Source organism: Desmodus rotundus, chromosome 2, assembly GCF_022682495.2.
Source record: "Desmodus rotundus isolate HL8 chromosome 2, HLdesRot8A.1, whole genome shotgun sequence".
Classification (NCBI taxonomy): Eukaryota; Metazoa; Chordata; class Mammalia; order Chiroptera; family Phyllostomidae; genus Desmodus; species Desmodus rotundus.
Window position 1 is genome coordinate 203,006,744 of NC_071388.1, and position 13,074 is coordinate 203,019,817.

General features: G+C 40.9%; 1 protein-coding gene across 5 annotated transcripts in view; it reads left to right on the forward strand.

Annotated features, from left to right (window-relative positions):
- The window catches only part of LOC112307903 (nuclear body protein SP140-like protein), a 106,593-nt gene that overhangs the window by 17,731 nt on the left and 75,788 nt on the right, over nt 1-13,074 (forward strand). For 2 of the 5 annotated variants that reach the window (XM_053919174.2, XM_071220738.1), the window contains 6 exons: nt 350-515; nt 1,353-1,430; nt 2,736-2,798; nt 4,564-4,680; nt 5,534-5,674; nt 6,350-6,433. In XM_053919174.2, the coding sequence (XP_053775149.1) occupies nt 350-515; nt 1,353-1,430; nt 2,736-2,798; nt 4,564-4,680; nt 5,534-5,674; nt 6,350-6,433 (649 nt within the window). Of the gene's footprint in view, nt 1-346; nt 516-1,352; nt 1,431-2,735; nt 2,799-4,563; nt 4,681-5,533; nt 5,675-6,349; nt 6,434-13,074 lie in introns of all 5 variants that reach the window. The other 3 variants (XM_053919173.2, XM_024564075.3, XM_045198181.2) reach the window with 2 other exon arrangements.

Sequence of the window (13,074 nt, forward strand, 5' to 3'; positions counted from 1 at the left end):
TTTTCCAGTCAATGGAACAGCAGCTCATCACCTGCTAAGTCAATTCCTAAAACATTTGGCCGGGCTCTGCAAGGGATACATATCACTTAACGTGAACCTGTTTTTGTTCTACAAAATTGCTCCTCCTTCCATCTACTGTAAATGAGGGTGAGGAGATCAAATTCACAAACGGATATTTTCAAAGAAGACAGATTTAGTTGTTCCACTTAGTGGTCATACAAACATATACAAATTCTAAATTTTTACATCAGAAGATACTATCTAGGAAAATTGTCATATATTAACAATAAAATCACTTTCTAGGGCTCTTCTGTATTTATATTTTCCCCATTCACTATTTTCTCAGCAGTCTCTACAAAATTCCACAAAACGGATAACTGTAGAAGAAGTTATATACGATACTCTCACTGACCTGGAGGACACGTTTGACCTGCCTCTTCTGGCTGCTTTGTTCAGCAAGGCCATCATGGAGAAATTCCCTGACTTAAAGGACATTTACAAAGTCTTCAAAAATGGTAACTAGGTTTATTACTGACTTTTTGATGTTCAGGGCCCATTTTTTCCCACAAGTGTATATTAAGTTCCTACCACGTGCCAAACACTGTGCTGGGCAGTGGGGCTACAGCAGTTAAGAAAACAGACATGTCATGAGCTTCCCATAGCTTATGATGTAATGGCTACAGTACAACACCCACCAGGAGGTCTGCTCGACTAGGCATTTAGACCCACAGGACAAGCAGAGACACAGTGGCATCAGATTTACTTAGAAGAACAAATGACAAGAAACATAGCATCCCTAAAGGGTGGCATCAGTTGCTGCCCTTCTGTGAGACTCTTTGTAGTGGTTCACACAGCAGTCCATCCAGTTGAATACTACCTGCCTCGAGTGACAGCTCAGCTATGAGTGTAGGATCCACCCTGTTCTAGCCACACCGTGCCCATGGGAGTCAGTGTCTCATGTGACGGTTCTAAAATCATAACTTACCACAACCCCACAAGGAAAGAGCCGACTTACAAGAGTCACCACATTGGAGGAAGACCAAATATGGCTTAGAGTTCATATCTAGTCCCTCCCAGGTCACATGCCATTTGCCTACATACTGTCACTGCTCATTTTTCACCCTAAACCCAGTGTTGGCCTAGTAACACAGAGGGAGGCCACTTTCATCAGGTTTCCAGAGTAATGAGCAAGAAAATTAACCCAAAGTCAAATTTGCTTTTCAAGAAGGGGAAAAGGTTTTATTAACACATTCTCTACAACATGTGTGGGAATTCTTAAATGTGTAATTTGAGGTGATATCACTTTTCTGGATGGAAATCTCTAATTGTCTTTTTCTCTTGCCTTCTCTCAGAGATACCAAACATACAAAATTTCCTGGAAAATGCTGTAGAAAAGGGGCAATCTGATAACCAACTAAGCCTTGAACAAGGTGATTGCAACCAAATAAAAACTGTTTCTCATCTGCTAAGAGGAAAGGAGAAAGGGAGGTGGGGTCTGAGGCCAGAGTAAGGTTTGGGAATCTGGGGAGAACTGTAGAGGAACTGAAGAGGCAGTGGGGGGTATGTGTATGAGCATCGGCCCAGAGGTCAATCCTGGAGGAGTAGCTGTGACAAGAGACCATAAGCCCAATAATCAAGACAAAGGAACAGGAACCCAGCGTGTCAGGAAACCAGATTTAATGAGAATGCTGACCTGGAAGTAACTGTGATTTAGGAAGACCCTGTAGGAGAAGATCAGTGTGAAGCTGTGAAGGACTAGGATCTGTGGGCACACAGTCAACATCACAGAGGAGATCCTTAATGATGACAGAAAATGGGACTGATTTAAATATGGGGGAGGCTATTCAAGAGCAGGAGTATTCAAGGAGATGGGCAATCATGTGGGGAGAGAAGAAGGGAAGTGGTAAGATGTGGAGGAGGGGATGGTTATGATTTGAGAGAGAGAGAGAGAAGGAAGAGAAATGAAAGACAGGAGAAGGAAGTAAAGGACACAATAAAACAACCATATTATTAAGAGCTTACTTATTGAACATTTATTCATGCAGTTGTGGGCTTAGTGCTCACAGCTGCCCTTGGGGTAGTATCACTATTTGCCCATTTGTGAAAAAAGAGACTGAAATCTAGAGAGACTGTGTATGCAGTTGGCTTGGGGCCAAACTGGCAACATAAACCCAGGCATTCTGAACACAGAGCCTGTGTTCCTAATCCTGTGCACACCAATAGTCTCATGAAAAAGACAGAAGCCTGAGACAAAAATAGGGAAACACAAGCAGAAAGAAACACACAGAAAGAAGAATACCAGGAGCTGGAGGAAGTGCAGGAAATCAGACGCTGAATCTCATGAAAAGTCCAACAATACAGAAATACGGACATGCAGAGTCATGGTGTGGTGTGAAGGGAAATGGGGAAGAGAGAACAAGATTTTGTAGGAAGTAAGGTAAGGGCACCAGTAAAAGGCAGCTCTAAAAAGATAGTTCATTGTGGCTTTGGGTGACATGAAAAGCCATCTATAGTTACTGAGTGGCTTGTGAACAATCTCAGTAAGATGGCCTGGCCGAGGCCAGCAGTGTAGTGGATGGCAAGAGTCACATGGGAACCCCCAGGTCCAGATGGGATCTGTATTGATATCTGGGGGAGGGAATCATCAAACTTTGTAAAGATTTATGTGGGTCTAGAGGAGAACAACACAGCCTGTACTTAAATTTCTGAAATCAAGTTCTTATTTCTTCCCCCAGGAACTGGTGAAAACTCATATCCAAGCCTGTCTTGGAGTGGCCCACATCCGTGGAATGACATTGGTGTGTTCCTAGTAACTGTTTTATGATCATATGCCATTCTTGTCTTATTCTGGAATGTGCTGGGGGGGGCGGTGAGGGCTGATTCTTTTTAGTGCTGATTGTTCAGAATAGTCATTCTTTGCATCTGCAGTTTCCCCAAAGATTCAGATAACAGAGTCTTCATTTTCCTGGTTGCTGGGAGGGACGGTCCTTCCCTACCTCCTGCATGTGCTGCCAGCTCCTGCCATCCTGGCGCTGGACCTATTGCCTGTGCACGTGGTTCCACTCTCTGCCTCTGTCTCGCTTGACCCTGGCTGCAGCCTTGCTTTGACGTCACACCCAGCAGTGTGGCCAGCACTGCAGTGAGAAGAGTGGGGTAGAGGTGATGAGTGTTCCTCCTGGGCCAGGGTCTCTCAGGTGTTGGGTCCCTTACACAGGACCACAGATACCATGTGAATCTTGTGCAAACCCTCTCCCATCATCTCCGGGGCTGCAGGTCTGGCGCTGCTCTAAAACACCATGGAAGGCATTATTATGTAGCCTCCACAGGGATGTATTATTCGAGAAAGGATGTTCTAAATTAGTAATACATTTTTATTTTTAAAAAAACCTTTCAGAATGATTTTTGAGATCAAAAATCTTTATACTTTACACAAGTCACATTTACTCAAAAAGTTAATATTTAAGAGTGTAAAACATCCAACATGCATCAATCCATATTCTTAGTGCTTCATTTACCAGCGAGCTGGTGAGAGCAGAGGGGTGAGAGGAAGGAATAGTGATGAGTAATGGGCAAAAAAGCGATTCACTGAGTGTGTGTGTGTGTGTAGGGGGGTGTGGTGGGGAGGAAGCAATGACCCAAATATTGCAAACAAACAACCAAGAAATGTGTCCATGTAGAATGGTTGACTGTGACATGCACAGAGGCAGAAAAGGCTGTGTCTCATGCCCCTCCTTCCAAGAGGTGGCTCCAAGGAACTGTGGATATTGCATTAGAATGCACCAGGGCCTAAGTTTTATGTCAAAATTGTGAGAATGAATTTTGTAAATCATATTTTTTATAAATTGCTTTGCTTAGTAAATAGCTCTAAGTAAAAAAAAAGTCAAGCTGCAATGAAAATAACGTTTATCCATCCACACACTATTGGGGTTGGTGGGAACAGAGTGGGATGGGTTGATGGAATCAATAATGAATAGAGGAGGTTCACCATGGGGAAGGGGGTGTGCAGGTCCTAGGAGGTTTACTCAGAGATTCATTCCTTATTGTTTCCTGCTCTGCTCTGCCCTCTAACTTTGGCCACAGACCCCCACAGACTTGCTTGCCAGCTCCCTTGTACTGCGTCCAGCTGAGTTCCTAACCTGGTAGACACTAGCAAGAGATTAGAGAGTGGGAGCAAGGGAGAAGCTGGTAAATATTGCTGTCACTTTCTCGGGCCTCAACTCTGACAGCAACTGCATCTTCCCCATGACACCACTTCCCACCAAGCACGCCAGTCATAGTATAGCTTCTTTCTACCTGGTGACCTTGGGACATGACCTCACCCTTAGCCCATTGCATACCTTCCTCTTGGCTATTTTTCAAGCTGCCACATTCATCCATTTGGACCTCTCAGCTCTTCCATCAGCTGTATAACTAATTGTCTGGATTAAATTCCCTCTGCTCTAAAGCTTAGAGAGCTTTGAATTTTATTTTTCTTTTGGACCCTGATTGATGCAGGGGTCAAATAAAATATCTATGAATCAAAGTGTGATCTAGTTACAGCCCCATCTTGTAATGTACTCTCAGAGCAACTCCCTGAAAGAGAAGAGATAAATGTGATGGTTGATAGAACCACTGACAACAATGATGCACTAGAAAGCCAACAAGCAAATGAACAATGTGCCCAACAGTCTGATGCAGCAGGTAAGACTGAGTACCTGGGTTTGATGAGTGTGGAGGGGAATGGGCAGGTGGAGGGACTCAGTGTGGTAGATACAGTCACAACAGTAGAACTTCAGTAATGATGGGAATGCTTAAGATGGAGAAAACATAAAGACAAAATTGATATAGAAAGGGCATTCACAGGTCACAAAAATAATTAAGAAATACAACAGGAGAAAGTAGGAAACATTACAGAGAATGGATAAACTGAAGGTTCACATAGGGCACAGCAGGGTCAGGTCAAGGGTGAAACAGGGACCCAAAAGCTTGTGTGAAGAGGATCTCGCTCTCAGCACCTCCTGTGCTGTAGACAACTACTTTGCTTCACTCTGGACCCTGCTGGGCCCTGGTGCGCAATGGTAAAATAAATGGAGAGAAATAAGTATGAACAGAAAAAGATATAGAGGGAAATAAATATCAATAAATAGTAAAAATGGGGAGACACCAAGAGCACTATGTCGAGAATAGAGAACTGGCAGAGAGAGGACCAAGCATTGTCTGATTGGAGGAGACGGTCTCCACAAAGAAGGCACAAGGGGCTGATTCTAATTCCACTGAGAAGGTAAGGTATCCACAGTGATGAAAATGGCCTGAGAACCCTCTCAGATGAAAGTAGGCCTTTCCTCTGAAAAGTAGAAACAAAAGTAAAAATAAAGAAACCAGAGTTAAAAGAGGCACAAAGGAAGGACAGAGCTGAGCAGCAGGAAAGGAGAGGGTGGGGGAGCTCTCTGTGCAGTGGGATTACAGGGAGAAGGGCTTAACTGCAGTGAGGGTGCTCATTGTCTCTGAAGAGAGAAGTGAAATTCTCTGTTTTTGCAATTTGGTCCGGGAGCAGAGCTACCCAACCGTGGAATCCCAGTGAATTCCGGCCCTACAGATCCAGAGAACATAAAGAAGGAAAAGCCATTTTTCAACTCAGGAGTTGAATGGGAAGCCCAAGGAAGGACTGACTGTAACCAGGCATCTGAAATAATAGGCAAGGCTGACTGAAAGTGTGTGTGATGTGAATCACAGTACTGGGCAAGGGTCTGGGACGTGTCATAGGGCCCATGGAGGCTGTGCTGTAGGCCTCGGTTAGAGGTAGGAAGGGGAGGGAACCAGTGCCTTATGCAGCAAGTTCAGCAGAAAAGTGTCCCCAGTAATTGGAAAAATATCAAAACAGAAATGGTTGACTTAAGCATAGACATCACACTATTTCTATGTAAGAGAAGAAAGTGACAGATGTAGGAATTAAGGAAAAATCAAAGAACCAAGATATTCATTACAGGAGAGAAAACGAAACACATGAAGCCAAGGAGAGTTGTAAAGACGTGCCATCATCAGGCATAATTAGTGGAAATCGTTTGAGCCAATAGGAAAGTGAAGAATTAAAATGAGAATGAAAAAAAGAGGCAGGTGGAGGTGGGAGACAGAGTGACTGTGGGGGGAAGAATTGCTGCAGGATGGGCACAGCTGCCCTCTGTGCCTGAATCTCACCACCTTCTGTGTAGGAACTGGAGTAACCTGCCAGGCACACACCTTAGGGCACAGACAGGGGGACCTGAGTTGGCTTAGCTTCTAGGTCTGCCTAGCGCTCTTCTCATGGGCTTTCCTGTCCGCAGGCTCCTTGGAGCCTCCCTGAAACTCTAAGGGATTTTTGTCCTCTGTGCAGAGATCAACAGTGAGGACTCCGCGGAACGCAGATACAGAGAAGAGCCCCCAGAAGGTTCCACCTCAGCAGTGAAAAGGAAACCTGGTAAGGAGGTGGGAGTTCAAGGCTTGGGCTACAGGAACCTGAATTAAGAGCTACTGTTTCCTGAGGCATTTGTTCTGAGTTCATTCTACACCATGGATCCAGTTTATCCTGGAATCCCACTCTCTGCATTTTACTTGACCACTTCGGGATATGCAAGATGATAGGAAATCATTTTATTTAGATTTTTTGAAGATGAGGCTATATATTGATGGGTCCTATTAACATATGCATGTATAAATTGATTATATAGTAGAAATAGGCTAGCAAAGTAATGAGCTTGTTTTAAAATTAACTGATATGACTATAAAGTGTTGGATTTACACAATTATTTCCTAAGAGAAGAAAAAACCAAATATTTCTTTATTGGAGGGTCACATTGTCATCTGATCACAAACTTTGAATAGTGTCAAGAGTCAATTCCTTCAGCTATCTAGTGTTAGCAGGAATGGATAAGGTATTTTTAAACCCAGAGTATTTTTTCTACAGAGTTCTTCAGCAAGTCATGAATATATAGTGACTTTTTCAAAGGACCTGTGCAAACAGTGTCTTACTTTTTCCTTTACAGCAACCCTGAGGGGTAAGCAGGATGGACAGTGTTACTCTTGTCTCTAGATGAGAAAACACAACCACATAAATGTTTCCAGGTCTTCCACAAAGTCTCCTAGAGATAGTAGCTTCCTGGATTCTATATTGCTTCCTTTGTAAAACTGTAGTTTGAAACCATTACAAAAATGTTGTTTCCCTCATCTTTGGGAAGCAAGAGTGGTCATAAGCTCTGCAGCTGTTTGGTGCACTGACTGAGGGTTGGTTTCCCTTCCTGCTTTCTCAGAGGATATTGGAAGCATGCTATTTAGGAAAACATGCTAGGAAAGGACTTAAAAACAAATAAAAATGTTACCTGGTCTTTAGGTTACAAAAGTACAATATTTTAAGTCATGTATTTATTGTAATACCTCACTATGACTAGCCACGTAAAATGTAAGTTTGCTTCAGTTTTTAGAGAGTGTGTATTCTGACTTGTGTCTTATAGTAGCAAACTGCTCTAAAAGGTGGTTTTGTAGTAGGTCTATGTCTCAGACATAAGAAATTACTGCTGAGATTTGGAAACAATTCATGGGGCACTCGGGGGAGAGGAAGCTCTCTACCTCCAACACAAGATTTCCAAGGTCTCCCCACATGAGAGACAGCAGATGAAGAAAGTGTGAAATGACAATAGAAGGGGTAGAGGAGGAAGATGCATCTATCCATTCCTCTGTTTCTACTTTGTTCATCAGTTTATTTTGTTCATTAGATTCTACATGTAAGTGAACTTATGTGGTATTTGTCTTTCTCTGACTGGCTTATTTCATTTAGCATAATGTTCTCCAGTTCCATCCATGCTGTCGAAAGGGTAAAATTTTCTTTTTTTAATGACTGATTAGTATTCAATTTTATAAATGTGCCACAGTTGTTTTATCAGTTCATCTACTGAGGGAATCTTGGGCTATTTCCATATCTTGGCAATTGTAAATAATGCTACAATGAACAGAGAGGTCCTTATGTTCTTTTGAATTAGTGTTTTGGGACTTTTCAGATATATTCCCACAAATAGGAATGCTGGGTTAAAAGGCAGATTTATTTTTAATTATTTGAGGTATCTCCATAATGCTTTCCATAGTGTTTGGATCAACCTGTGTTCCCACCAATAGTGCAAGTGGGATTCCTTCTCTCCACATCCTTACTAGTGCTTGTTTGTTGATTTATTTATGGTAGCCATTCTGACAGGTGTGAGGTGATATTGTGGTTTTAATATGCATTTCTCTGATGATTAGTGGTGTTTATCATCTTTTCATATGTCTATTGGCCATCTGTATGTCCTCTTTGAGGAGTATCTGTTCAGGTCCTTTGCCTGAGTTGGATTGTTTATTTGTTTGTTTGTTTGTTTACTTTGGTGTTGAGTTTTGTAAATTCTTTATACATTTTGGATGTTAACCCCTTATCCGATATATCAGAAAATATGCTTTCCCATTCTGTGGATTGTCTTTTTATTTTGTTGATGGTTTCCTTTGCTGTACAAAATCTTTTTAGTTTGATGAGGTCCCATTTGCTTATTTTTCCTTTTGTTTCCTTTGTCTGGGGAGATATATCAAATATTGCTACAAGCAATGTCTGAGATTTTACCACCTATGTTTTCTTCTAGGATTTTTATGGTTTCATGTGCCCTGACCAGGATTAGAACCCATGACCTTTCAATTTGGGGCAATGCTCCAAGCAACTGAGCCACATGGGCCAGGGCTAAACCATTCATTGTTTAGTAACAGTCTATTTAGCCTCCATGTGTTTGAATGTCTTTCAGGGTATCTTTTTGTAGTTGACTTCTAGTTTCATACCATTGTGGTCAGAGTAGATGCTTGATATGATTTCAATCTTCTTAAATTTGTTAAGACTTACTTTGTGTCCTAACATGTGGTCTATCTTTGAGACTGTTCCATGTGCACTTCAGAAGAATGTATATTCCACTGATTGGGATGCAATATTCTGTAAATATCAATTAAGACAATTTGATCCAGTGTGACATTTAAGGTCACTGCTACCTTGTTGAAATTTTGTCTGGAAGATCTATCCATTGGGGTGTTAAGATCCCCTATTATCACTGTATTTCTGTTGATATCTACCTTAATATCCTCCAAGATTTTCTTTATATATTTAGGTGCTGCTATGTTTGATGCATATGTTTACCAGGGTTGTATCCTTATGTTGGATTGATCCCTTCTGTATTGTACTATGTAGTGACCTTTTTTGTCTCTTGTTATGGCCTTTGTTTTAAAGTCTATTTAGTCAGGTATAAGTATAACTACCCAAGGTTTTTTGTTGTTGTTTTCATTTGCATAGAATGTTTTTCCATTACTTCACTTTCAGTCTTTGTGTATCTTTTGTTCTGAGATGAGTGTCTTGTAGACAGCATATATATGGGTCATGTTTCTTATTCATTCAGCATTTAATCCATTTATATTTCAGGTTATGATTGTTAGATATTTACTTATTGTTATTTTGGTTTTTATACTTATGTTTTTCTCTCTATTTCTTCTTAAAGCAGGCACTTTGACATTTCTTGCAATATTGGTTTGGTGGTAATGACTCATTTAGTTTTTCATCTTCTTGAAAATTTCATACAAATCCCTCTTTCCTGAGTATTTCTGGTGGGAAATCAGTTGGCAGGCTTTTGGAGCCCCATTTAGGTAACTAAAAGTAACTGTCTCTTGCTTGCTGCCTTTAAGATTCTTTCTTTGTTTTTAACCTTTGCCATTTTTAGTTGTGATATGTCTTAGTGTGAGTCTCTTTGGGTTCAATCTGATTGGGACTCCCTGTTTTTCCTGAACTTATGTTACTTCACCAAGTTATGGAAGTTTTCAGCCATTATTCCTTCAAAAAAGTTCTCTATCCCCCACTCACTCTCATCTTCTGGTGCCCATATGATGCAGACATTGTTACACTTGATGTTGCCCAGAGGTGCCTTAGAATTTCATTTTTTTTAATTCTCTTTTCTTTTTGAGAATGCATCAAGTAGACATAAACATTGTAAACATATATGCACAAACATGGAGCACCCAATATATAAGGAAAATCTTAGAGGACTTCAAGAAGGACATAGACAGATTTCCAGCCAAGATGGAGGCATAGTTAGATACACTTTGCCTGCTCGCACAACCAAAAGAAGGACAACAATAAATTTAAGAACAAAAATAACCAGAACTGCCAGAAAACCAAACTGTATGGAAGTCCAACAACCAAAGAGTTATAGAAGACACATTCACTCAGACTGGTAGGAGGGGTGGAGACGGGCAGCCAGGGCAGAGAGAATGTGTGGTAAGGGGGTGGCTTGCAGATGGGGTGGTCCCACATTTGCATGCAGAGAAACCTGGAGGAACAACTGGGGAGCAAGACAGACCACACAACACAGGGCTCCAGTGTGGGGAAATAAGCCTCAAAACTGCTGATTGAAAAGACATATGCGGGTTGTGGTGGCAGGAGAAACTCCCAGCATCACAGGTAGAGACCCACAGAGTCCTAGAATGTACACATACCCACCGTTCTAGGAATCAGCACCAGAAGGGTCCACTTTGCTTGTGGGTAGTGAGGCAAGTAACTGAAAGCAGGTGAAGAGCAGAGCAAGCAGCATTGTTCCATCTCGGACCCCTCTGCCACAGACAGAGCCACAATACAGCAATGTGGGTTGCCCTGCCCTGGTGAATGCCTAAGGCTCCACCCCTTACTATGCAATATGTTCACAGAGACAAATAAATATGGCCCAAATGAAAGAACAGATTCAAAACTCCAAAAATAAAACCAAGTGATATAGAGATAGCCAGCTTATCAGATGCACAGTTCAAAACACTAGTAATCAAGATGCTCACAGAAATGGTTGAGTATGGTCACAAGATAGAAGAAAGAGTGAAGACTATGAAAAATGAATTAAAGGAAAATGCACAGGGAACTAACAGTGACAGGATGGAAACCGGGAATCAAATCAACAGTTTGGACAGGAGGAAGAAATAAACATTCGACCAGAACAAAATGAAGAAAGAAGAATTCAAAAAAATGAGGAGAGGCTTAGAAACCTCTAGGACAACTTTGAACGTTCCAACATCTGAATCATAGGGGTGTCAGAAGGAGGAAAGGAAGAGCAAGAAATTGAAAACTTATTTGAAAAAATAATGAAGGAGAATTTCCCCAGTGTAGCATAGGAAATAGACTCCCAGGAAGTCCAGGAAGCTTAGAGAGTCCCAAAGAAGCTGGACCCAAGGAGAAACACACCAAGGCACATCATAATTACATTTCCCAAGATTAAAGAGAAGAGGATCTTCAAAGCAGCAAGAGAAAAGGAGACAGTTACCTACAAAGGAGTTCCCATAAGACTATCAGCCTGATTTCTCAAAAGACAACTTGTAGGCAAGAAGGGGCTGGAGGAAGTATTCAAAATCATGAAAGGCAAGGACCTACATCCAAGATTAGTCTACCCAGCAAAGCCTCATTTAGAATCAAAGGGCTTCCCATATAAGGTCAAGTTAAATGAGTTCCTCATCACCAAACTATATTCTATGAAATGTTAAAGGGACTTACCTAAGAAAAAGAAGATGATCAAAAATATGAACAGTAAAATGACAATAAACTCAGAACTATCAACAACTGCACCTAAAAACAAAACACACTAAGCAAACAACTAGAATAGGAGCAAAATCACAGAAGTAGAGATTATGTGGATGGGTGTTAGAGGGAAGGGTGGAGAATGGGGAAAAGGTACAGGGAATAAGAAACATAAATAGCAGGTACAAAGTAGACAGGGGGAGGTTAAGAATGGTATAGGAAACAGAGCAGCCAAAGAACTTAGATGTACACTCATGGGCATGAACTAAGGTTGGGGAGAATGTTGGTGGGAGAGCAAGTACAGAGTAGAGGGGAATAAATGGGAGAAAAAATGGGAGAACTGTAATAGCATAATCAATAAAATAGATTTAAAAAAAGATATAGACGGCAATACACTTTTACCAGGGGATTTTAACACCCCACTGTCAACAATGGATAGATCTTCCAAACAAAATATCAACAAGGATATTGTGGCACCAAACAATGCACTGGATGATGGACTTAACTGATATACATAGAACTGTTCATCCCAAAGAAGTATGGTTCACATCCTTTTCAAATGCACATGGAACATTTTCAAAGATAGACCACATGATAGGACACAAAACAAGCCTCAACAAATTCAAGAAAATTGAAATCATATCAAGCATTTTCTCAGATCACAAAAGCTTGAAACTGGAAACCAACCTCAAGGAAAAGCCTCAAAAACATTCCAACTCATGGAGACTGAATAGCATGCTATTAAATAATGAATGGGTTAATAATGAGATCAAGGGAAAAAATCAAAAAGTTTCTGGAAACAAATGAAAATGAACACACAACAGCCCAAACACTAAGATACACAGTGAAAGCAGTCTTGAGAGGGAATTTCATAGCAATACAGGCCTACCTAAAAAAGATAGAAACATTTCAAATAAACAACCTAACCCTACATCTACAAGAACTGGAGGAACAACAACAAACAGAGTAAATCGAAGGAAGGAAATAATCAAGATCAGAGAAGAATTAAATGACATAGAGACTAAAAGAACATTCAAAGGGTCAATAAATCCAGGAACTTGTTCATTGAAAAAATAAACAAAATTGGTAAGCCTTTAACCAGACTCATCAAGAAAAAGAGAGAGGACCCAAATAAATAAAGTCAGAAATGAAAGAAGAGAAATTACAACTGATAACACACAAATACAAAGGATTGTAAGAAACTACTACACAAAATTATATGCCAAGATATTTGAAGTCCTGGGTGAAATAGACAAATTTCTAGAAACATATAATCTTTCAAAATTGAATGAAGAAGAAGTAGGAAGCCTGAACAGATGTATAACAGCTGGTGAAATTGAAGCAGTAATCAAAAAACTCCCAGCACACAAAAGCCCTGGACCAGTCTGTTTCGCAGGAGAATTTTCAAAACATTTCAGGAAGAGCTAACCCCTGTACTCCTCAAATTATTCCACAAAATCCAAGAAGGAAGACTCCCAAACTCTTTTTATGAGGCCACCATTATCCTAATCCCAAAA